Source organism: Hyperolius riggenbachi, chromosome 6, assembly GCF_040937935.1.
Source record: "Hyperolius riggenbachi isolate aHypRig1 chromosome 6, aHypRig1.pri, whole genome shotgun sequence".
Lineage (NCBI taxonomy): Eukaryota > Metazoa > Chordata > Amphibia > Anura > Hyperoliidae > Hyperolius > Hyperolius riggenbachi.
Genome location: NC_090651.1, coordinates 106694378 through 106720373, shown reverse-complemented (window position 1 = coordinate 106720373; position 25996 = coordinate 106694378). Strand labels below are relative to the sequence as shown.

Below are 25996 nucleotides of genomic sequence, written 5' to 3'. Positions count from 1 at the left end.
GATGCCACTTTGTTTTCACAGATGACAACATTAAAGTTAAATGAAATTCAGCATTATTGCTTTGCTCTAAAACACGATTTACAGCATAATACCTATTACCAGAATAAATGGTTGCAGAGCAGCATTCAGACAGTTAAACACAGCACTTTCTTCTTCATGGAGAAGCTTATATCCAAAGCCAAAGCTGATGATGAAGTCATATTGTTTATGTTTCCTTATAAGCTACAATTAGTAAACATCCCTGGCACGATTAGCAGAATGTGAAAAAGGAAAGAAATTTTGTTAGATACATTATAATATATAAATACAGTAGCTATGCAAATAAATGCAAGGGCAGCTTTCAGAACAGTTAACTGTACTTTGAGAACTTATCATTTGTAAATGGACGATAACACTTGTGCACAAAAGCAAACAATAACTGTAAGGGTAGTAAAAAAAAGTACGTAAACACGTTTTCATTGAACATTATGTCAGAGTTTAATCCCACTTTTACTGAGTATTTTATACACTGACAACTATAGAGACCCTACCTGTGTTCATAGAACAACAACAACAAAACATTTGTAAAGTATTGTTCTCCCGTAGAACCCAAAATAATTACATCTATTGCTAATACGAGGTTGCAAAAGTGGCATGAGATCCTTGCATGTTTTCTTCATCTGCTGTTAAAGTACTAAAGGTTGAATCTCTAATTACCATTTAAATAAACTTGGATCTTGATGTGTATCTGGCCCTAAGGGGCGGATCAGGAATCCGTAAAAAACACCGCTCCCCGCTGCTCCTGTGCGCCGCAATGGCTCACTTTCACTGTCGTGACCTCTGGGTCATGACGCTGGAATGAGAGACTGTCTCTCATTTACAGTGTGCAGGGAGGCAGGGGAGTGGCAGGGGGTGCTGCCAGGGAGAGAGAGCTGCCCAATGGCAGCTCTGGAGACCCTGTAGGAATGTTTTAAACAGGGAATCCCTCTCCCCTGTGTTTACCTCCGAGATGGCGACAAATAATGTTGCCAATCTCGGGGGGCTATAGAGCAGTGGTGCACTACTGAATCACCTCTTTAAGAAGGCAAAATTATATTTTAGCTTTTTAGTAAGAATGTTTTTCAATCTATTTTAGCCCCTTATACTTTCTTAGTGCTTCTGGGTCACCATGATCTGGGTTTTCTGTGTGAATTAAAATTTCAAACAGAGGTCTCAGGAGGAAATATTGTGCAGTTTTTCTTTTCAGTTAGCCCTGGATCTCCACTTAAACGGCTTAGTTAAAGGGAACCTGAGCAGAAGAGGAAAATGAAAATCTGAACTTACCTTGGACTTCTCCCAGCCACTAGTAGCCCGCGAGGCCCTCGGCATCATCTGGGTCCCCTCCATGGACTTACTGGTGGCTCTGTTAGGTGCACGACTTCGGACAAAGTCGTGCACAACTGCGCATGTGCGGCCCATCTACGAACCCGGCTTGATCATGTGCCCATTGCCGTAAGTGTCCTGTGCAAGCACAGTTTATAATTTTGAGTACCATGAAAGACACTTACGGCAGTGCGCGGATGGGCCATGCATTGGGACCATGGAGGGAACCCAGAGGACGCAGAGGGACCTTGTGGGCTATGGGGGGCTGGAGAAAACCCCAGGTAATTTCAGATTTTTATTTTCTTGCTCTGCTCAGGGTCCCTGAACTACAACCACCTGTAATCGTGTCTACTCCTTCTGCTAGAAACAATGAGGAGGTAGTAGTTTGAATTATACAGTCCTCTGCTGCCTCCCCATTGTCTATATCCAAATTGAAACGTTGCCAGGTCATGAAGCTTGGTGAGAAGTTAATCTCCTGCAACTCCCAGCGTCAGCCAACTAAGACAAAATTAACACCCTGTCATTTTGTGCAGGATGAGCTGTAAACAGCCAAATAAGCACTACAGCATCTTGGGATATGTACAGATGTGCTGGTATGCAGCCCAAAGGTTTACAATGCTGACAGTGTGCTTCTTTCTCTCATTTTGACAGAGACGATATGAGAATTATTTTAGAACTAAGATTTGTTCCTATTGTTTTTTGACTTCTGAACAAATCCGATATACAAGAATTTGTGTACAGACACAGCAAAGGCTGAACTGTAACAAAAATCATGGTATGGCAATGGCTCTAGTGAGATTCTCCATATTTTGTCCCTATGTTCGTACTTGCAGATTTTGTACTGAAATGCATGTAAAGGTTGATAGCACATATACAAGACTTAGAGTTCTGTATCACCATTCATTGGCTATTAGATATGTCATAGTAATCAACATTTTTGAACAAAAACAGTGTTTATTCTCGGCGGACATGCTCGGATTGGCACAGGGGACTTTTTCCCCTGCAGCCAACCCCCTGCTAGCACCTGATTGCGCCGGGCATCTGCCCGCAGGATCGCCTGCAGACCCCTCAAACTGCAGGGACGTGACTAGCGCATCCCTGCGGCTCTAGCTGCTGCCGCTGCGGACGTGCAGCTCACTTTCGCGCGACTAAAATGGTTAATGCAAAAATTCTTAATTTTGTGTTTTCTATAGAAATAGTTATTTTAATTACGAAAATGGATGTAATTTCATTTTTAATAGTAATTATGCAAATTCAAGTAAATACTAAACTCAGGAAAGTCACTCACTGATTGCAATTACTGATAGTACAAGGCACCTGCACATGCTGTTGCTTTAAATGTATCAGGAGGCTCTACCTGCAGCCATTTCTAAGACAGGTGCTCTTTGTCAAGGTGCACTTAGCAGTCATGCATGCTGACACACTTGGTTTTGGGCCTTGCAATATCTGATAATGCAAAGGTCCCTGCACGTGTTGTCACTTTAAACCTATCAGGAGGCTCTGGACTGAAACACAATTTCGAAAACGGACGAATTTCCACGATAAACAAGAAATTCAGATTCCTTCCTGTTACAAAAATTATCGTAATTATGAAAAACAATTGTAATTACGAAATTCTGCATAACTGCAAAATCTTACGTAATTTCGCAAAATTAAAAGTTTTCGAATACAGAAATAATCGTAATTTTGCAAAATTTCTTGTAATTACATCATTACGCTCATCGCTACAGATTGTTATCTGTCCATGCTAAACAAGTCTTTGCCTACTTTTCAGTTCCAATCTTGTTCACAATGTTTTTCCATCATCACTGGGTAATCTTTGCAATAATGTATGACTGTTGCATGACAAGCAGCGCTATCCAACATGATTTGACATGCAGCAGTCCAGAGCTGATGGCATCAACTCTAACAAGGAGGAGTAGAGTGTGTGGGTTGAGGCAGGCACTGCATCAAGAATAGCAGTTGGGCATGATGGTTGTGCGTGTTTTGTGGAGTACATGAAGAAATCCTTTTTATATGTGGCATGAGACTGACCTTGTTATATTGATGAATTTAGGCTGACCTTGTTAAATGGGGTTGAGGGGCATGATATAGTATCTGTTAAAAGGGGGTTGAGTGTTGGACTGCTTTCAGTGATTTACAGTGGTGGTTACCACTCTCCACAGCTTGCTGTTGCAAAATGGGGTACTGTTGCACATGGAGGAGGGATACTTGGAGCTATCAATGGAAAGGAGGTGCTGCAAATTTTAATAGGAAAATACATATGAAATAGGAAAATTTAGGTTGCCTTATCTCCGCATGCAGGAAGGAAACTGCTCCACCCTACATTTGGGTGTAAGAAGAAGACTACTCTGAATATGGGAGAAGGTGTTTCCATACATGAAAGCGGAGGTCTGGAGGACTGCAACATATGGGGGTTGTAGTAGGAGAGTTATATACTGGGGTCTGCATATGTGATGGGGTCTGCTACAAATGGGGAGAAGAGGTAGCTATGCATGGAAGGTAGGTTACTGTACACGAAAGGGAGAAGATATTGGTCATAGGAGGAGAAAAGCATATGATTGGGAGTATACAAGAGAGCTGACCTAGATAAGAAAACAATATACATCCAGCACTCAGGGCATGTGGTGTAATAGAAAGGTTCAATACCTGACCTGGAGAAGCTTTCTTGCTTCTACATCTAGCTGCAGGACGTCTATGAAAAGCTGTTGAGTGTTGAAGAAGAATATTCTGTTGTCACTCTGTTACAACAGGAAGATTGAAAAATGCTTAATATGATCTTCACGAACAACATATAACAAAAACTCTGCGAAGGATTGCATCTTGTGTATCTTCAAATCTGTGTATATCCTTAGTGTTACTATACCTGTATGTTTAAAGGAAAAAAAAAAAAAAAAAAACTGTTGAAGAAAATGGGTTAATCCCTTAATTAATTGATACACCGCCTGAACGTCTGTGCATTTATTTTTACATTATATTATATACAAACGAGAAGGCACTGTGTGACTTCTGATAAGTAAAATACATTATTTCCCTTTGTACCTCATAATGGCTGATTTGAATGCAGAGCGAGACATGTATTTATTTCTGTATGATTGCCCCCAGTTCATCACACCAGGATCAAACACAAATCTGCATTCAAGCACCCTGTGCATTTACACAGATCCATGCCTGGCTTCTGTCCTACTTCCTTTTAATGGCAAAATGTGATGCTGTAATTTTCTCTGCATAAACAAAAACACATCTCATGGTTAAAGGTCAATATATTCTTTTTTTTTTTCATTTTGTCTACACAGAAAAACAAGGTAAAAGTAGAGTTCATAAAGTTAATTAAATAATATAAATATTGCTGTGCTCATGAATCTCAAAGTTCATAATTCCTAATGTAGTAATTCAGTATCCCAACCAGACCATGAAATGTGAGCTGTGGAGTCTCTTAGACTGCATGTCGCATATTGTACATATTTATTTGTTTATATTTTTGGATGGGGATGGTTGTAGTTGGCACAAACAACAAAACATTTGATTCCCGGCACAATCACAATCACTCCTAGTAGTTGGCCCCAGGCCTAAGCTCAGACTGGGTTTCTTTGCAGTCTTAGCAACAGATCTATATTTTGTTAGGAATACACATGCTTAGCTGAGCTTCAGGAGTGGATGAATGACAATTGGCTTATTTTTAATACTGATGAAACTGAGATTTTTTAGTCATTGGAGGTCAGCGCATAGCAGCAAAGCAGCTCCATTCTCAGCCAACACTACTGGGGGTAGGAAATGCAGACCTTACTATCTCCAACACTGTGCACAACTTGGGTTTACTAATTGATGGGGAAAAATTAACTTCAGGAATCAAAATTCAGTTGTTGTGAGACATTCTTTTTTTTCACCCAAGGGATATTAAAAAAAATTAAGCACCTCATTTCTTCAGAGTATCTTCCAACCCTAGTTCATGTCTTCATCACATCATGGCTGGACTATTGTAATGTCCTCTATGCAAGCCTTCCAAATAAAGTCCTTCACTGCCTGCAGCTAGTAGAGACTGCTGCTGTAACACTGTTAACAAGCCAACCCTGCCATTGCCACATTACACCAATCCTTTGCTCAATAAACTGGCTACCCATACAATCATTTTCAAAATTGGCATGACAACAATCCAATCTTTACACAACCTAAGTTGCGGGCACCAAAAGGATTTGTTTCAACTGTGTCACACCTTCAACAACCTCAGATCAAAAGGATCTAATAACGACCGCCCCCAAGAGTCCAACTAAAAACCTTTGGAGCCAGAGCTTACCGTTATGCTGTCCCTACCCTACACTTTGGAATACCTTGCCATGCCCAATCAAGACAGCTTCAACCCTTGACACATTTAAATCAAAACTGAAAAGCCACCTGTTTAGTCTGACATGTAAATCACATGACTGTACTGATCTAATACAAGCTTATGCACTTATTCCCCCAAGCAGTTTCTAACCTAATCCATATGAACCACACTGACCAGCTCTACTACACTAATCCCTGCTGTCCCCACCAACTTAGCTACACTACACAGCACTACACTAACACTACACTACACTACAATAACACTACACTAAATTAAAACTACAGTAACACTATATTGTAATGCATTAACACTTCACTGCACTAACACTACATCACACTGCACTTACACTATGCTGCACTACACTACACTGCACTAACACTACATTGCAGTGCACTACGCTAACACTACACCACACTAACACTTCAGTACTTCCGCTCTCACATCCTCCTGCCACCGCTCTTCTCTCCCCCTTGCTCAGGTCCTGCTGATATATTTGCATTCTTCTTCTCCTCCTGCAGCTGCATATATAGAAGTGCACTGCGGCCACCTGCAGCTATATAGCTGTGGGTTCAATACTTCCTGGTGCGGTACTTCCTTATTAGTGGTTCTGTTACTGTAACCCCAGAAGCACATGTGAGCCGGGGTCACACATGACGTGCGGTGCATACACACCACTGAGTTTACAGTAAGGGCCCGTTTCCACTAGCGCGAATCCGCATGCGTTGTCCGCATGTGGATTCGCATAGGCAATACAAGTGGATGGACCTATTTCCACTTGTCAGTTTTCCTGTGCGTTTTTTTCTGTGCAGGATTTTTCTGCACGGCAGAGCCATCAGAATTCGCTTGCGTGTGGAATGCAGGCGAATCACACGCAATGTATTTAATAGTGAAATCGCATGCGGTTTTGGCATGCGTTTTTTCCTGCGATTTCACGTGTGATTTTGCATATAAACGAATGTAAATGCACACAGGCAGGGACATGGTTAAAATCGCATTTACCCTAACCTATGCGAAATCGCGGCAAAAATGCATGCGGAATCGCACCCGCATGCAATTTCGTCAGCGGTGATTATTTGGCGACTTTGCACCGCAATAGTGGAAACGGGCCCTAACAGAACCACTAATAGGGACGTATGGCACCAGGAAGTGCGGAGGACCTGGAGCTGTATTGTGGCAGTTGGCCGCAGAGTACCACTATATCCACAGCTGCAGGAGGAGAAAAGGCAAAAAAGAAACCCGTCTACATCAGTAGGACTGGAGCGGCAATATGCAGTAGCTGCTACCCTGCGCACTCTTTTTATCATATCTTCTAAATATAAGACACGCCCACTTTCCCCCTCAGTTTTAGGAAGAAAAGGTGTGTCTTACATTCTGCAAACATACGGTACGTACTGGCATATATTTGTAAAAAGCACCACACTATACACACCACACACCTGTGTGAGAAATGCAATTGTATTGATTATATACATATAGATATATATATATATATATACATATATATATATATATATATATATATATATATATATATATATATATATATATATATATATACACATTGTAGAATACCTGGCACAACTTTATCATACATTTTCTTGTAAATACTGTGCCAACTCCACAGTGGATGATTAAATACTGAATTAAATAAGCTTTCAGATAGGTGCCTTGCTTAGTATTTATATGTATTTTAATGCATCATTCTATTCTGGAAGGTAAAATATCTTACCCTTCTGCCAAGGGCATAGGATATGTATTCAGCAATTCACTCTGATGGATTAAAAAACACAGATTATTTTTCTTTGATGTCCTTTAAAACGGCTTGTCTTTTTGTCCTGGACCTTGTTATGAATATGTTTTTCTCATTTCCATTTTGAAGACACAAAGGCCCGATATGGAGTGTCTTGGGGATCAGAGAAAGCAGAAAGGTCAAACCGCGCAAGAAAAAAATACAGTATGAGGAGCACAGGCGATCAACATCCATAACACATATTTCATATAACTTGTATTATCTTATGTGAGGTGCTGCTTGTATTACTGACTTTGTATTCTACCATACTGCAATCTGCTCAGCAGCTGTCAACTGTACACATAAAAAAAAGGTTTAAAGTGTACCTGTGGGAAAAAGTTCTACCAAGGTAAGTATCTAAATTTTACACCTGTGAATCTCACAGGTTTGCAGAGGCGTAGCAATGGGGATAACAGCCATAGCGTTGCTATGGGGCCCCGCAGCAGCCCTACGTCACAGGAGGCCCGCAGCTGCCTGAGAGGACTTCTTTTTTTTATTACACTGCCGGGCGGCCTCCCCCCCTCCCTCCCCACCCCCTCCCTCACCTCGGCGGGTCCTCCTTCTTTTACGAGCGGCGGAAGGTGCGGCATATTCAGCAGGCTCCAGTGGGGTAATCAGAAGCGAGATGTTCAGCTGCCTCCCAGACTACGCTGCCTACTCTGTATGCCGCGTGCACTGCCTCCTGGTTTATTACGCATGGCATACAGAGGAGACACCGTAGCCCGGGGCAGCTGAACCTCTAGCTTCTGATTATCCCGCCGGAGCCTGCTGAATATGCCGCACCTCCTGCCGCTCGTAAAAGGAGGGGAGACCCCGGACCCCAGGTGAGGCAGGGGGGGATAGGAGTCGGGCCCCTACCCCACTAAACCAACCACCCACCCAGCTGCCTAAGCACCCACCCACCTAGCTGCCTAAGCACCCACCCGCCTAAGCACCCACCCACCCAGCTGCTTAAGCACCCACCCACCCATGCACCCACCCAGCTGCCTAAGCACCCATCCACCCAGCTGCCTAAGCACCCACCCACCCAGCTAGCTGCCTAAGCACCCACCCAGCTGCCTAAGCACCCACCCAAGCACCCACCCACCCAGCCGCCTAAGCACCCACCCACCCAAGCACCTAAGCACCCACCCACCCACCTAAGCAAACAGCTGCCTAAGCACCCACCCACCCAGCTGCCTAAGCACCCACCCAGCTGCCTAAGCACCCACCCATCCAGCTGCCTAAGCACCCACCCACCTAAGCACCCACCCAGCTGCCTAAGCACCCACCCACCCAGCTGCCTAAGCACCCACCCAGCTGCCTAAGCACCCACCCACCCACCCGCCTAACCACCCACCCACCCGCCTAACCACCCACCCATCCAGCTGCCTAACCACCCACCCATCCAGCTGCCTAACCACCCACCCATCCAGCTGCCTAAACACCCACTCAGCTGCCTAACCACCCACCCAGCCACCCACCCAGCTGCCTAACTGCCCACCCACCCAGCCCTAACCGCCCACCCACTCAGCTGCCTAACCGCCCACCCAGCTGCCTAATAACCCACCCAATTACCCACCCACCCAGCTGCCTAACCGCCCACCCGCCTAACCACCAACCCAGCCGCCTAACAGCCCACCCACCCAGCCGCCTAACCGCCCACCCGCCTAATCACCCACCCAGCCGCCTAACCGCCCACCCACCCGGCTGCCTAACTGCCCACCCTCCCACCCGGGTGCCTAACTGCCCACCCGCCCACCTAACTGAAGCTACCTAACTGCCCACCAAGCTACCTAACTGCCCACCCTTCCACCCAGCTACCTAACTTCCTACCCGGCCACCCAGCTACCTATCTGCCTACCCTGCCACACAGCTACCTAACTGCCTACCCTGCCATACAGCTACCTAACTGCCTACCCTGCCACCCAGCTACCTATCTGCCTACCCTGCTACCTAACTGCCTACCCATCTACCTGCCTACCCTGCCACCTAGCTACCTATCTGCCTACCCAGTGCAGTGCCTGCACCGCATTTAGCGTGCCAGCCTGCCCAACCACCCTCCCTCCAGGTAATTAATGTTAGCCCACTATAGACCTGGCTACATATACTGCATTTTATGGGAAAATCTGGCAACAATCTGATTGCATTTTGTTGGGGAAATTTGGCGACAATCTGATTGCATTTTGTTGGGAAATCTGGCGATAATCTGATTGCATTTTATGGGGAAATCTGCAGACAATCTGGTTGCAATGTGTGGGGAAATCTGCCACTAATCTGGTTGCATTCTTTTGGGAAATCTGCTGCCAATCTGGTTGCATTTCTTTGGGAAATCTGCTGCCAATTTGGTTGCATTTTTTGGGGGAAATCTGCTGCCAATCTGGTTGCAATTTGTGGAGAAATCTGCCGCCAATCTGGTTGCACTTTGTTCGGAAATCTGCCCGGCCACAATCTGGTTGCAATTTTTGGGGAAATCTGCCAACAATCTGGTTGCAATTTGAGGGAAAATCTGCCAACAATCTGGTTGCATTTTGAGGGGAAATCTGCCAACAATCTGGTTTCATTTTGTTGGGAAATCTGCCGACAATCTGGTTGCATTTTGCGGGGGAAAAGATTTCCCCACAAAATGTTTGGGTGGGAGGTCCGAGGTCAGTGGGGTTTGAAGGTCGGGGGGGGGGGGGCAATAATTTGTTTTTGCTATGGGGCCCAGTCATTTCTTCATTGACAATGAGATGGGAAACCTACTGGGTAACCAGTGCTCCTCTGAAGTGTGTATTTATTGCTACTTGACTTATTGCTTTAGCCCCTTGACTTGCTATTGTTCTTTCTGTTCATGGATTTGTAAGGATTTGCATGTTAAAATGATTATATACTCAACACTAGTAATTGAGCAATGGCTAGACCTAAGTGGACAGATCTGATAGTCTTCCTATTAGAAAAAGTAATAATTGCAATTCGTCTTCTGCTTAGATGTTATGGAAGATTGGTAGGGGGTTCATTGAACCTCTATGTCAATGCTTGAGGAAAGCAAGATGAAACTTTGGTATTGAAGTCAACAAAGAGAGCACAATCTCTTGATTCGCATAATGGTTTACAAGAAGAAAATCAAAGCAAAATGAGCAAAATTCTCCAAATAGTTTGTTTTTTTTGCCTGTTTGTTTTTTGTGTCTCAATACTAGTTTTGATAGGAAGTACCTTTATATGACATGCTCACACATTTGCAATTAGTGTTTGCATACTTATTCTTAACCACTTCCGTACCAGCAGTCTCTGACCCTTAAAGACCAGAGACTGCTGGTACGGTAACATGCCACCCCCCAATGAATTGCCACCGATCATGATGCTGGCCCATCACCGCATGCTCCTCTCTGTGATGGCAGAGTGCTGACAGCCGGTCAGGAGCTGCTTTCATTGGCTCCTGACGCTGTCTATCAATGGGAGCCAATGTGATTGGCTCTCCATGATCACGCGGTCGAGAGCCAATAAAAGGCTCCTGACCTGCTTACGGAGCTCTGTCGTCTTATAGACTGCAGAACGAGTGAATTGCAGCAGGTGCAGAGCGTCGAGATCGGCAGTAACCACAGGGATGCGCGATTAATTGCACAGTTGAATCTACATCTAGTCAACAGGGCTGGAGCTACCATAGGAAAAAATGGGCAATTGCCCCAGGACCCAGAGCCTGTAGGGGCCCCTAAGGTGTCCCTCCCCCATCTTAACTGTTGCTCCCCAGGGACTCTGCAGAGTCTGTTAAGTTTGGAGGTGATTGGGGGAGGGTCAGCAGCCAGCTCAGGGGCCCAGGAGGGAAATATGGCTGCCACAAAGGGCCTCTAATGACGCTTTTTGGTCTGTTGGAGGGCCCCCAGGCTAATTTTGCCCTAGGGCCCCATTGTTACTTGAACCGACCCTGCTAGTCACAACCACCTGCTGCACATAGATTTGCACTGCATTGGTCCGGGACCCGGAACCAGTTAAGCATGCTTAAATACATTTAAAGCTCTCTTAAGCTGGATACAGACCTCAGAATTCTGACGCCCAGCAGGGATGGGGGCCCAATCCTTTGGACAACAGTTTGTGGGTGAGGATGTACAGGCAAATTGTTAACCTGCAGCCTAGTGACATGTTCTGTCGCTATGGAGGGAAGTGGAGAGACAATGTGCAGCGTGCAATGGAGGAGGTGGAGTGAGAGAAAAATAGTGGAGGATGAACTTTGATGTCATGATTCAACACACCAGATCTCTCAATGACATATCAGAGTTGCACACACTAGATTATCTCCCAAAGTAGTCTTTAGCTGTATTAGTTTAATCTAAAGTGTGTACAAAGCTTTAAAGAAATGGTTATCAGCATCAATATGTACTGTGTACACTGCTACACTTTGTGCATATTAACAGTAAAAAAGCTTAAGTCTGTGCTGATCTTTGCTTGAATAAAGTGTTTTGGAAAATGCTTCTCTCTGGGTACTGTAGCAGCACAGGGCCACAACGTTCCTACCACAAGAAGGTAGCGACTAGCGAGCTTAGAAGAGGTGTCTGACTGCAGTTGTTGATTGTAAAGGTGACACAACTAAGTATTACAGAATTTTAGAAGCAATTGTGAAAAAGCAGGCTTCAGTGAACTCATCAAAAGAGCAAATGAGCTTTTAAAAACTGTGCATTGTGTTTACTCAGGTCGACTTTTATTATCTTTACTGCATTATTACATTTGTTTGGCAATCAGAAACCGTTATGGAATATGAATAAGCAAAAAGCCAAAATTAGTAAGGGACACGTACCATATTTTTCAGACTATAAGATTCTTTTTCTTTACCAAAAGCGGGTGGAGAGTCAGTGCATGTTATAGTTCGAATGTGTCTCTACAAGCAAATAAATAAAGTGTGGCAAAATCCCTTAGCTATCCGTGTGCTTCATGTCCTCCATCTTTAGCCGCTGGGATGATGCTAGAGATCCTCCTGACGCAATCCTTGCATGATGTGCTGCTTGTTGCAGGCCATGGTGAGTCCGCGGCAGGGTAGCAACAGCGCAGTCTCAGCTTCCCAGTCTAGCATCAGTGGCTTACCTCCGAGCTTCCCTGTTCCTTGTGGCAGTGGCGGGGCAGAAGAGTAGCGATCCCAGCACTAACTCCAGTACTGTACTGCGCAGTGTTACTGGTGGGGCAGCAGGGGTTAGTGTAGTGCAGTGTAGCTGGTGGGGCAGAAGTGGTTAGTGTAGAGTACTTAGTCTAGCTGGTGGGGCAGCAGTGGTTAGTGTAGCTGGGAAGTGAAGCTTAGATGGAGACAACTTGTGGGGAGAAGGTCTTTTCCCCCTGGTTTTGTCCTCTAAACCTAGGTGCATCTTATAGTCCAAAAAAGGAAATACTGTATACTTTAGTTTTTGCTAAAACTTCATGCCCTGAAAGTTTTTGCCCCACTTGTACTGTTTTGAAAACAATGGTGCCAATTGTCAGAAGCCAAAAATTAAAGCATTGATTTGTGTATGCTATCCCACAAAGGACTGTCATTGTAAAGTTGGCTCTAATGTCATGGCATTTTGGACAGCTTAGTTCTGATTTTCAAAATCAAGTGCCAAAAGGTAGTTACCCACGACCTGAATATATTGACAGCCAGCTGCAAATACCTTAGCCAAGGAATTTAAATATGCATGTTTAGGACTTATGGACATTTTAGAATGTGTTTTATTTTCTGTGATTTTCTTTTCAGTTGTCGAAGCCATGAAACCTATCAAGTTTAACAGATGGGGTTTACCTGATATTAACTCGGAAACAATGCAAACCAGTGAGCCTGGGGTATTTGCTGGCGGAGATCTTGGAGGCTTAGCAAATACAACTGTGGAATCAGTGAATGATGGAAAGCAAGCATCTTGGTATATTCACAAATATGTACAGGTATGATAGTTTTGCTAAATTCCTGTGCTTAATACACATAACTGACTTCTTTTATTAAAGTGGAATTAAGCTCCGGACTTCCTCTCTGCTCTAAAAGATTAATCACAGCATGATAACCTTTATGGGGAAAATATTAGTTGCAATTTATGGAAATCCTAAAAAAAAAAACTGAAATTTTACTTAGTTTCACTTTTGCAGGGAGCACAGAAAGGGTTAAGCCTCAGTGTTTAGGGCCCGTTCAGACTACAAAATGCGGACCGCAACGCATGCGGACCGCAACGCGTATGAACGCACGCATGTCCGCGTTCGTATGCGTTGCGTGGCTGATCCCATCACTGAAAAGTGAATGGGACAGCCGCGCGTTTTTGTAAAATCTGCGTGCAGCATGCGTTCCCGGACCGCACAGGTCCGGAACGCATGCTGTGTGAACATCAGACATTGCACTCTATGCAATGTCTGATGTCGTGCGTTTTGGCCACCTGCACGCGTTTCCAAAACGCGGCTGGAAACGCGTGCAGTGTGAACGGGCCCCCTGTATGGAGAGCTGCCTAGCAGAGTTCTTTTGTAGACTATTAACAGTTGATGATAACTAAAAAGGACACTTTGATTGGCCTAAACAAATTCTCTCCTCATCCCCTGCTATATAATAACTGAGCTTTGACTCCCCAATTATTCAGTGCTGTGATAAAGGCACTCAGCTATCTGACACAATACTTGGACTGAGCTCAAGACCATCACAAAGCACAAAATTGTTAGCAGGGTCTTAGTACCGGTTATACCCACTGCCCAAAATAACATGCACAGTAAGAATATGTACACACAGTTAGTGATAGCTTTAAACCTCCCTAATAATCACCTTTGGCTCTTCAACCAACTTCTGGAAAAGTAGGCTGTGGTTCTTTTCCCGGACTTTGCAGAGATTGCACAGGAAAGCATAAATATGGCCTGTGCCAACTGCTTGGCAGTACACATGTAAAAAGAGATGCAGAGGATATAAACTTCAAGATTCTTCTTGTGTAACTGATCCCAAAACCGAGAACACTTTAAAACACCTATTTGCCATTTGTCAAATGAACTATGCAGATACCTAGTATGGAAAACAGGACTATCTGTAAAACTAGTTAAATACTGTTTTTACCGCTCTATACGACACACTCTTTTTCCCCCCAAAAATGGGGAGAAAATGTTCCTGCTTCTTATAGGCAAATTCAGGGAATCCCCGACTTACGAGCGCCCACTGATACGTACCACTAACCCGCTGCAATGTTGGTGATTCCCTCTTCTGTCCCCATTGTCTCCACTCTGTCCCCATGCCTTTGCTTCCCTCCCCACACCTCCGCTTACCTCCCCCATGTCTCCCACTCCCCCTGTATATGTAATGGAGTGTAGTGGCAGCTGTCCTACCTAATCCAGCAGCTCCCGCGGGGATAGCCAACCTCTTCTCCTCCACACTTCTCCCTCTAGTGAATGGCTTGTACTGATAATATCATCAGCACAAGCCAACTCTACAGGGAAAATTTCAGAGGAGAAGAGGTCAGCGATCCCCACAGGAGCTGCTGGATTAGGTAGGACTTCTGACGCTACACTCCATTACATATACAGGGGCAGTGGGAGACTGGATAAGGGAAGCGGGGTAAGGGTGGACACACAGGGGACAGAAGGAGACACCTGAGGACAGAAGGAGACACCTGAGGACAGAAGGAAACCCCTGGGGACAGAAGGGGACACCTGGAGACAGAAGGGGCTATCTGTGAACACAGAAAGACACTAATTGGGGGAGAACAGCTACAAGACACTCCTGGAACATGGACACACCAGGTTTAGTATATATATTTTTCCCTGGTTTTGCCCTCTAAACCTAGGTACATCTTATATGGTGGAAAATATGGTAATTAGCACACATAATCTGTACCCATGTTGCAACATACTATATCCAGAGGATCAACATGATAGCCAGGAAATATATTTTTGAAGGACCTCAAAAAAGTCATGGCACTCTAACAGGTGTGAGCCGCTTGTCAACTGCATCACACTGATGGGCGTGGCCATGGAGGCAGCCCCAGGACCGCCTAACGCCAATCTGCATAAGGTCCTTGGGGCGGGTACTGCAAGAGATTGCGCGCAGTGATGAGCGAAAGTGCAAAAATTTGTTTGGCCAAATTTTTGCCTAATTTCGTTTCGACAGGCAAATTTTCGTTCTAATTTTTTCGCGTTAATTTTCGCCTAATTCCCATCATTTTCGCATTACTTGTGTATTATTGCGGACGTTTTTCCACATAAGGGCATTAGCGTCCGCATACAGACAAGTTTCTTGCGCATTATTGCAGAAATTTTTCCGCATAAGGGCATAAGTGTCCGCATACGAATTTTCTTGCGGATTATTGTGGACATTTTTCCGCATAAAGGCATAAGCGTCCGCATAGAATGAATTTCCATGTGGATTATTGTGGACATTTTTCCGCATAAGGGCATAAGCGTCCGCATAGAATGAATTTCCATGCGGATTATTGTGGACATTTTTCCGCATAAGCGGCCACATACAATTTTCGATGCTGGTCAAAAACGCAAATATTTCTGAAGATTTTCGCAAAAATTCACTGAATTCGAAAATGGGATTTTCGATGCGAAAATGACTTAGGCAAAAATTCGCAAGCAACACTGATTCTGCATAAATGATGGAGCTCTGCTCCGCCTTCAGTCTCCCAGTGGTGATCGCCACTAGGAGACTGTTAGAAGGCGAAACTCTGTCTAATTACCATGTACAGTGCTGCAATCTAAGGCAGCGCGGTACTAGGGACAGCTGTGTGACATAGCTGCCCCCTCCAGAGGCAGGGAAGTGATCGGCTGTCATAGGCTGATTGGCTGCCGGGGGAGGGAGGGGGGAATACAAAAATATAAAAGAAAATAGAAAAATTTAATAAAAAATAATAACATAAATATTTTGGGAAAAATAAACAAACATCTAGCGGGCGATCAGACCCCACAAACAGAGAGCTCTGTTGGTGGGGAGAAAAGGGGAGTGGGAATCACTTGTGTGCTGAGTTGTGCGGCCCTGCAGCAAGGCCTTAAAGCTGCAGTGGCCCAATTTCAGAAAAATGGCCTGGTCTTTAGGGAGGTTTAACACTGCGGTCCTCAAGTGGTTAATTTCCATTCTCAAGAGAATACTACTTCTGATTCCTAATACTAGTCACAATTGCACTGTTTTCTCAGTATAATATCCATAGCAAAATTTAGGGTTTATGCTTCAAGATATAGTTACATAGTTACATAGTTATTTGGGTTGAAAAAAGACATACGTCCATCGAGTTCAATCAGCACTATGCAGCATTTAATTTGTCCACTGAGGGACAAATGGAATTTATGTAAATAGATCAACATTTGCTTTCCTTCATGAACAGATGTCCATCTACAGATTCTCGGACATGAACTAACAGAGCAAATAGACTTATTTTTATCTAAATGTGTTAGAATTCACAGCAGTTAATCAGAACCTGGTTGTAATAGTGAATGTAAGAAACTAGAAAACCCTTTCTGAGGTCAGTACAGAACTGTATATTGGCAAGTGAGCACAAACACAATACCAGTTCTTATTTTACAAAATACTATTGTAGGGGGGCACAAACAATTATAATTATATGTGACTGCAGTGGCTATGCTTACAACCGACCTGAGCCAGTGCAGAGTGTGTGTCATTTTAGAGACCATAGTATAGTGAAGTGGGTCAAAGTGCATGAAATAAATTTGCAAACTCAAATTGTAAAGGCAGGATTGCAAAGGGAGTAGTACGGGTGACCTTAGTTGTTCCAATAATTTGTAAGATGAACTAACTCTTATTGCAAATTAGTATAACAATCAGTGCACACAAGCTATTTTGTAATATACTGTCAAGAGAGTAAACCGATGAAGATGAAAGGATTGAAGGACCACTGTCACAAAAACATTGTAACATTAAAAATGCATGAAACCACATAAATAAAAAGTGCATTTCTCCCAGAGTCAAATGTTCTATAAATTACTTTTCTCCTCGGTTGCTGTTACAGTAGATGGTGGGAATCTGACAGAACTGACAGGTTTTGGACTAGCCCACCTCCTCATGGGGAATTCTCAGGATTTTCTTTATATTCGAAAGCACTTAGTGAACAGCAGTTGCTCAGCCTAACTGCCAGAATAGTGTGCAAACTGGTGGGGTGGGGGGACATTTTGAGCCACAATTGGTTGCATTTATTGATCAGACATGATGCAAGATGCCGGGCCATTGTGGTCGATCGAGTTTATGTCAGTAACAGCAAGCGATATCAGGACGAACGACGAATGCAATGAAACCCCCGGTGCTGCCCCCTAATGTCAAATGAGCCCCCCCCCCCCTCCGAGCCCAGTGTACTTTACCTTTCCATCTCAGCCACTGGCTCCAGGCTCCATCCTCAATCCGCATACATGTGCTACAAGGGGCTTCCAGAGTAACACAGAAACAGGTGTGACATCACACACACACACCCATGTATATGCCGGCAACCACGTGAGGCTCGTGTATGTGGACTGCAGACTGAGTCCTGATAGATCGATTCAAAGAGTAAAAGGTTGCCGGCACTACAAAGTCTGTAACCGTATCACTGGGAATAAGGAAGGAGAGATGTTCTAAAGGCCACCTTGTTATTGTGATAAATACTGTGTGCTCATGACAGATGAATGGAATACACACATTGGATCAGCATCAATAGGAAAAACAGTTGAGTCAGGCACTGCAGTGATTGCTGTTTTAATGGTGTTTCAGGTTGAAGTAAATCACCATAGTTGTATCAAAAATTGTGACATTTAAAAGGTAGGTACAAAACATCATCATCAATGAAAAATTTGTCAAGTGCAAAATTCGTCAAGTGCAAACATCTTGTGCATTCAAACAGTTGCAAGAGGAGGATGTTCTACCATGTCAAGAGGTGGTGGTGGTGTGTGCAGGGCAAAAACGGTAGCTCAACGGCCGTTTCGCACGGCGGTGCTTCTTCCGAGGCTGATCCACGTTTATACACATGAAAACACAGGCTTTTATTTCCTGTGTCATGAACTGGGGGCGGGTATGCTATGACGTACGCATTTCCGGCCGCATGCGTAAAAACGTTGGCATTAACCAGGCGTTTACGCGTACAAAAGAAAAACACGTTACCGTACGCGTAAAAAATGTGCATCAAACGCGAACCATGCATGTCAGCATGGGACGCATGCGGACGCGTAATTCCGTACGCGTGCAATCTAGAAAAGAGGCGTATTCACCATCTAAAAGGAGCAAATTTCTCCGGATTGCAAAATTAATCGCGAAAAAATAAAGAGGCCGTTTGAGGCTAACTGTGAGGTACAGTGACTCAAACGTGCATGTGGAACGTGAGATTGCATAAAAACACCGAAAATGCGAGGGGGATAAAAAGGAGGAAAAGATTACTGGACAACGGGAGCAATTATTACAAGGATCATCCATCCTTGTTGCAAACCTGTTTGCGAAAAGTAGCAAAATTTAAAATTACATATAAAGAAATACATATTTGCTTAAGAAATAATCTCAATGCATAGATGGCTGCAGTTATGGATCTAAGAAACATGCCAAGTCATTATGGTCGTTGAAACCCAATGAACCTAGGGCTTCACTTTTAATAATCAATAATGACTCTTTTCTTAATAGGAGTCGAGAGCGATCTCCTCCCCGTTTGGGAATCATAACTTGTACCAGACCACAACATTTTAGTACGTTTGGGTTGCTTTCATGTATTTCTCTGACATGCTCTACCATTCTCGTGGCGCCTTTACCGTTTTCAACGGAACGCCAATGTTCTTGTATTCTCTCTTTTAGGGGGCGAGTGGTTTTACCAATATAAAATCGGCCACAAGGGCACCACAGAGCGTAGACCACAAATTTAGTATTACAGGTAATTAAGTCACGCACTGTCCACTGCAAGGCACCTACACGATAAAACGTGCCGATGCACATAAATTGGCAGTGGGAGCAGAATTGACATCTGTGGTTGCCCTTAGGCCGACATCTTTGTAACCAGTTCTCGGTGGAATTAGGCGTGCATTCACTTTTAGTGACATAGTCCCCAATTGTGGGCGCACGCCTGAATGCCACTAGGGGGGAAGGGGGCAACAAAGATTTCAGAATGGGATCTTTAACTAGGACGGACCAATTCTTTTTGATAACGTTTCTAACTGTATTGGCCATTTGTGTGTAATTAAACGTGAAGGCGATTTTGTCATCGCGTTTAGGGCCTCGATCCTTGCCTTCCGTGAAGCTCTACATAAAAATCGAGATGACCTCCTGTTCCGTTAGGCTACCGTTTTTGCCCTGCACCCACCACCGCCACCTCTTGACATGGTAGGACATCCTCCTCTTGCAACTGTTTGAATGCACAAGAGGTTTGCACTTGACGAATTTTGCACTTGACAAATTTTTCATTGATGATGATGTTTTGTACCTACCTTTTAAATGTCACAATTTTTGATACAACTATGGTGATTTACTTCAACCTGAAACACCATTAAAACAGCAATCACTGCAGTGCCTGACTCAACTGTTTTTCCTATTGATGCTGAGACCGAGTCCTGAGCCAGTAGTGGAGACTGACAAGTAAAGAATAGTGCACCGAGCACTAGGGAGGCACATTTGACATTAGGGGTGTTGGGTCAGTGAGACGGTGGATTCGGCTCCAAGGCCAATTCCTGATTGATTTCACCATGAATCGGCCTGCGGTGTATAAGCAGCTGACGGATCTCTCTCTAATCAGATTCGATCAGAGAGAGATTTGTCTCTTGTTCTAATCTGCCCATCATCACTAGATGTATGGCTAGTTACAGTATACAAGCCCGTCCTAGATACTGTGTTATATATATGAGGTACTGTATATACATTGGCGCATTCGCTAACATTTCTGTATACAAGAAATTTTCAGTATATGCTGACAAATGTGCTTAAAAATGTCCTCTCTTGCAAAATTTTATTAAAAAAATATTGTGGGAGGAAAAAACAAAAACAAAACTGAATTCAGCAATGATTCCTTCCGTATTTCTCTCACCTTGGGTTTCCTTTAATATTTTTATCTGTTACTTGTTAAGACATGTAGAAAAACTGTCACATAGTAGTTGCTCAGATAAATGCATAACACATTTTATTTTCTTCTAAGTCGCGGTGGAATTAATTTAGTATTAGATAAAGTCTAATGAATTTGTGCAGATTATGCAGTGTGAATAATCCTGTGAGGTGAAAGTCAATTATCATTAATAATTATTGCTCCCTGGTGGATGAAGCTATCACACACATAGATGTCCTCTTCACAAACTTTATTCAATTGCACCAACTATTAGGCCAATTAACCTAGCATTTGCGCTAATTTCTTTTTTTTTCCTCCCTTAAGCAATTGTAGATGATAAATTTAATGGTATGTGTAATTGTATCTTCTGAATAGGAGTTACACGGAGCATCAGTTGCCGATAAGCCACAGCTGCCACTGTTTTATACACCCATTGATATGGTGGACATCAGTGTTGAAATGGCTGGACTAAAGTTTTTTAACCCCTTTGGATTGGCGAGTGCTCCCCCCACGACCAGTGCCCCCATGATCCGTAGAGCCTTTCAAGCAGGATGGGCGTTTGCACTGACAAAAACATTTTCCTTGGAAAAGGTATGTTGCTGTTTCTACTTGTAATAAAGCAAGAAGTCTGTGTCATGTGATGCAGTGTTTTCAGGTGAGTATGTGATAATTTGATTTAGTTATTTTTAAATAAGGCTCCAAATAAGCAGAGTATGTATCAGCAATGGGATGAGTGATGATCTTCTGATGGTATTTCAGTGTATTATTGTTGTTTTCATTGGTGTTTTGGAGTGTTGGAGTGTTGGGGCAGTTGGAGCGATCAGAGAGCTTGTGATGAAATTGCTCAGGTGCTGCTATCACACACCATAAAAGGGAGAAAAAAACTGAAGAGGAAACAAAAAGGTGTGCACACTAAGAATGTGACCAGGGCCGGTGCTACCATAGGGGCAAAGGGGGAAATTGCCCCAGTGCCCAAGAACCTGTGGGAGGTTCCCAAGGTGTCTCCCTCTTCCTCTCCAGCTATGGTGAACCGTATACATGCCAGCAGGTAATGAGGAAGAGAGCTACTGGTGGAGGGGTGAGAAAAAGTCCAGCGCATAGAGCATGGTGCTACCTCCTGTGTCCTGCCTGGATTATGTAAGACACTGGTGTGTGTGACATATGATGGACACCTAATAATATTGTGACGGGGGAGAGAGAATGGGGCCAGGCAGCCAGCTGGAGGATGAATTTGCTGCAGAGGTGGGGCGGTGCTAGGGTGCCCTCCGCCCCAAGTACATTTTGCCCCATTGTAGCTAGAACCAGCCCCGAGTGACAGGGTTTACTGAGACAGATGAGATGTTACAGTAAATCCCAGAAGGTGCTTTGTAATAGATATTTATACAAGCAAAATCCACTCCTTGTGGTTAAGTATACACGTAACATTTAAATTTAGGTGAATGTTTTGCTCCACAGGAAGCAAAATCACCATGCATAAAACTTTCTACAGAACTAGTCAAATTTGGAAACTATTGACTAATTACCTAACAGCTGATTAATTAATCAAGCTGACAGGTAGCAGTCATTAGCCTTCAGGGCTTGATTAGTCTTGTTCAAAGCTCATGCTTAGCCCAGAGGAGTTTCCAATCAGTGAAGAGCAAGAGAAACAGCCTTGTCAAATCACAACACATTGCATCACGATTTTCTGTGGCTTGCACATTAGTGCATTCTGTGGTTTTATGGGCTTTTTTTGGAGGCCTCTTATGGTATATGGATGCACTACTATTGATTCAGTTGACATAGCTGCCTATGAATAAAACCACTATCTAACCACTTCTTCTCTAAAACAGGATTTCCTTCATTCATCTATTGCAATGAATCCATAAGCTCACCAATTTACTCAAAAGTTCTTCCTAATGTAACCATGTTAAATATTTCCTTTAAATAAAATAAGATTTTGCACATTTCACCACCGTCTCTTGTGCTAGTATTAAATTAACATTAAAGGAGAACAACAGACTATGTACTTTACTGGTTACATATGTTATTGTAATTGGTCTTTGAATTCTATTTTCTCTGTCTTGATTGAAACATATTTTACACAAATTACTGAAAACTTACGGAAACACTGCTCCATTGTGTTTTTGAAACCTATACCATGCTAACACTATCTGGCTTTCTTCGCTAGTCGGTCTTTTTCATTTCAAGAGGAACTCCAGTGAAAATAATGTTATAAAAAAGGTGCTTAATTTTTACAATAATTATGTATAAATGATTTAGTTAGTGTTTGCCCATTGAAAAATCTTTCCTCTCCCTGACAGTCTGACATTTATCACATGGCAGGTGATGTCAGTGGAAGGAGATGCTGCTTGGGTTTTTTGGGGGCAGTTGGAAACAGCTACTTCCCACAATGCAATGAGGTTCACAGACAGGAAACTGTAAGGATCATGGTCCTGACATCACACTGTGGGAGGGGTTTTACCACAATATTAGCCATACAGACCCCTCTGATGATCTATTTGAGAAAAGGAAAGGATTTGTCATGGGAAAGTGGGTATCAGCTACTGATTGGGAGGAAGTTCAATTCTTGGTTACGGTTTCTCTTTAAAGATACCCTTTTTGTCCTTGGAGCAGCATTGCAAATAATCTTTCTGAATATATATGAAACCAGAAACGTATCCTCTGTTTTCACTGAAAAAAGAACTCTACTCACTAACAAAACATAAAAATAACAAACAAAATACAATCAGTCTTCACCACATTGGCTATATACATAGCAGATATCTTTGCGACTTGTTATGCTGTGGATCTGACCTCCATGCAATTTACTGGAATAACTTATGGCAGAAAGTGTTGAATGAGAGCAATTAAGGGGTGCATACACATAGGGCACGCACCACATTCTTACCAATGTGACACCAGCATTCCTGTAAGCACAAACTTTGCTTTTCTGTGTAATGAATGTGTCAATGCAATAAGCCTAAAGACACAGAAATTCTGGAAATTCTGCTTCCTGGTAATATGTGTGCCGTTTAAGCTAAGCCCCTGACCTGAAACAAACAGAGATCAATTATGGGAGGTCCTGTGTACAATTCCATAGGATGCTGTGATGATTTCCAGCAAGTTTAGGTTCATTTTTTGCAAGTATTACACGAGTTTTAGCTGCTTCAAACTTTAATGCAAAGGTAGTTATTAATATTGGATTACAAAATAATTTATGTAGCATTAATATATAGATTTTTTTTTTCTTAATGAAATTCTTATGTCCCTAAAAGCAAATTGTGAAGGGAACAACTGGTGAGTGGAGGTGCACAATAAAAATAAAACACTTGAAAACTTATTAAAGCAGAGAGGTGTAGCAATTTAAGAAAAGTTTATTGCACAATAGTAGACAACAAGTTTTGCAGGTGCTTTCCTACTTCCTCGGGTCAATAAAGATTGTAAAAACCAACTACACATAAGTGTACATAATCAATGTGCAATACAGGTGGGTACACGCACTGGTCAAATGAACATAACAAACAAACCAAAGCTACTACCAGTATATGCTGTTCAACCACCTGGTGTTTATTACAAATTGTTAATCGGTTCACATAGATAAATCACAGTGAGACCTATTCAAGCTTATACATATTGCACACGCTTATATTACACAATAATCATTATCCGGGGACTTCCCCCAAAATGTCTCCTCAGGAGGTCCCAAACGACTGCACCCCGAACAGAGCACCAAAGTGAAAAACTTAACCATGTCAAATCTACACAAGGGAAGAGGCAGACACGGACACTTACAATGCCAAGAGATTGAGCATCTAATATGCCAATTGCTTATCCAATTGTCTGCGTCATCCCATGTGCCAACATAAATGGTGGTCAACAGCAATATGAATGCACCACCCCAAGCCCCCCTATGCCCCCCCCCCCGCAAATCACAACACCATGCCCCCAAACACAAGCGATATCCCAAGGATTCTGCCATGAGGGGTCGTCACCCCTAAACAAAAAAACAGGATTGAGACAAAAGTTATTGATGGCATGTATAAAAAGAGATTCCACAGGCGTTCCCAATTCGGACTTCAATTGTGTAGAGCAAAGTTCAGCATCAATATCATCATTATAGCAGGACAAGAAAGATCACTGGCTTTTTTCAAGAGTCTTTTCAACACAAAAAAGGCTGGTGCACCTAGCCAGGTTGCTACATGTAGATTATAGGCCTGTGTTGCTGAGAGAGATCGTTTAAATCAGCAAAGCCGTGCATCTCACCATCCAGGTGTCAATGCGTACAATGTTCCACCATGGAGCTCTGTGGATATAGTGTCATATAAACTTTTTCTCACGACGTAGGCCTGCGTCACGCGCTGAGATGTGCCTCTCTGCCCCCCTCTGCCCTCCCGCCTGATCGGAGTGCGGTGCCCGGAGCTATGGCGTGTATTCCCTAAGGTTGGATTCTAGCTTGGAGGCGATGACACAAGTTTAAGGCCCTGAGTTGAATACTCCCGCAGACATGCATCACGGATGCTGCGGTTAGCTGGGCCGGCCTAGCAGTCTACGCGGACATTGCATCTCGTATGAAGACAGGAGGTGGTAACTATGAGAAAAAGTTTATATGACACTATATCCACAGAGCTCCATGGTGGAACATTGTACGCATTGACACCTGGATGGTGAGATGCACGGCTTTGCTGATTTAAACGATCTCTCTCAGCAACACAGGCCTATAATCTACATGTAGCAACCTGGCTAGGTGCACCAGCCTTTTTTGTGTTGAAAAGACTCTTGAAAAAAGCCAGTGATCTTTCTTGTCCTGCTATAATGATGATATTGATGCTGAACTTTGCTCTACACAATTGAAGTCCGAATTGGGAACTCCTGTGGAATCTCTTTTTATACATGCCATCAATAACTTTTGTCTCAATCCTGTTTTTTCATTTCATTTTTTGTTTAGGGGTGACGACCCCTCATGACAGAATCCTTGGGATATCGCTTGTGTTTGGGGGCATGGTGTTGTGATTTGCGGGGGGGCATAGGGGGGCTTGGGGTGCTGCATTCATATTGCTGTTGACCACCATTATTGTCGGCACATGGGATGACGCAGACAATTGGATAAGCAATTGGCATATTAGATGCTCAATCTCTTGGCATTGTAAGTGTCCGTGTCTGCCTCTTCCCTTGTGTAGATTTGACATGGTTAAGTTTGTCACTTTGGTGCTCTGTTCGGGGTGCAGTCGTTTGGGACCTCCTGAGGAGACATTTTGGGGGAAGTCCCCGGATAATGATGATTGTGTAATATAAGCGTGTGCAATATGTATAAGCTTGAATAGGTCTCACTGTGATTTATCTATGTGAACCGATTAACAATTTGTAATAAACACCAGGTGGTTGAACAGCATATACTGGTAGTAGCTTTGGTTTGTTTGTTCAATAAAGATTGTGCCTGGTAGCCTCAAGGAACAGGGAACAAGCATCTCTATAATTGGGAATAGAGCCATTTAATTTCCAGCATGTTTTTGGAATGTGGGAGGAAACTTAAATGCCCAGAGGTAAGGATGCTCATTTGTCTTCTGTGGAAATGCAATTTCTGCACTTCCAATCGGACATCGTCACTTCCAATCGGAAAATGGAAATCAGAAATCG

General features: G+C 43.4%; 1 protein-coding gene across 3 annotated transcripts in view; it reads left to right on the top strand.

Moving 5' to 3' along the window:
• The window catches only part of DPYD (dihydropyrimidine dehydrogenase), a 1875594-nt gene that overhangs the window by 1013497 nt on the left and 836101 nt on the right, over positions 1-25996 (top strand). For all 3 annotated transcript variants that reach the window (XM_068239758.1, XM_068239759.1, XM_068239760.1), the window contains exons 12-13: positions 13129-13313; positions 20759-20974. In XM_068239758.1, coding sequence (XP_068095859.1) covers positions 13129-13313; positions 20759-20974 — 401 coding nt within the window. The remainder of the gene's footprint in view (positions 1-13128; positions 13314-20758; positions 20975-25996) is intronic.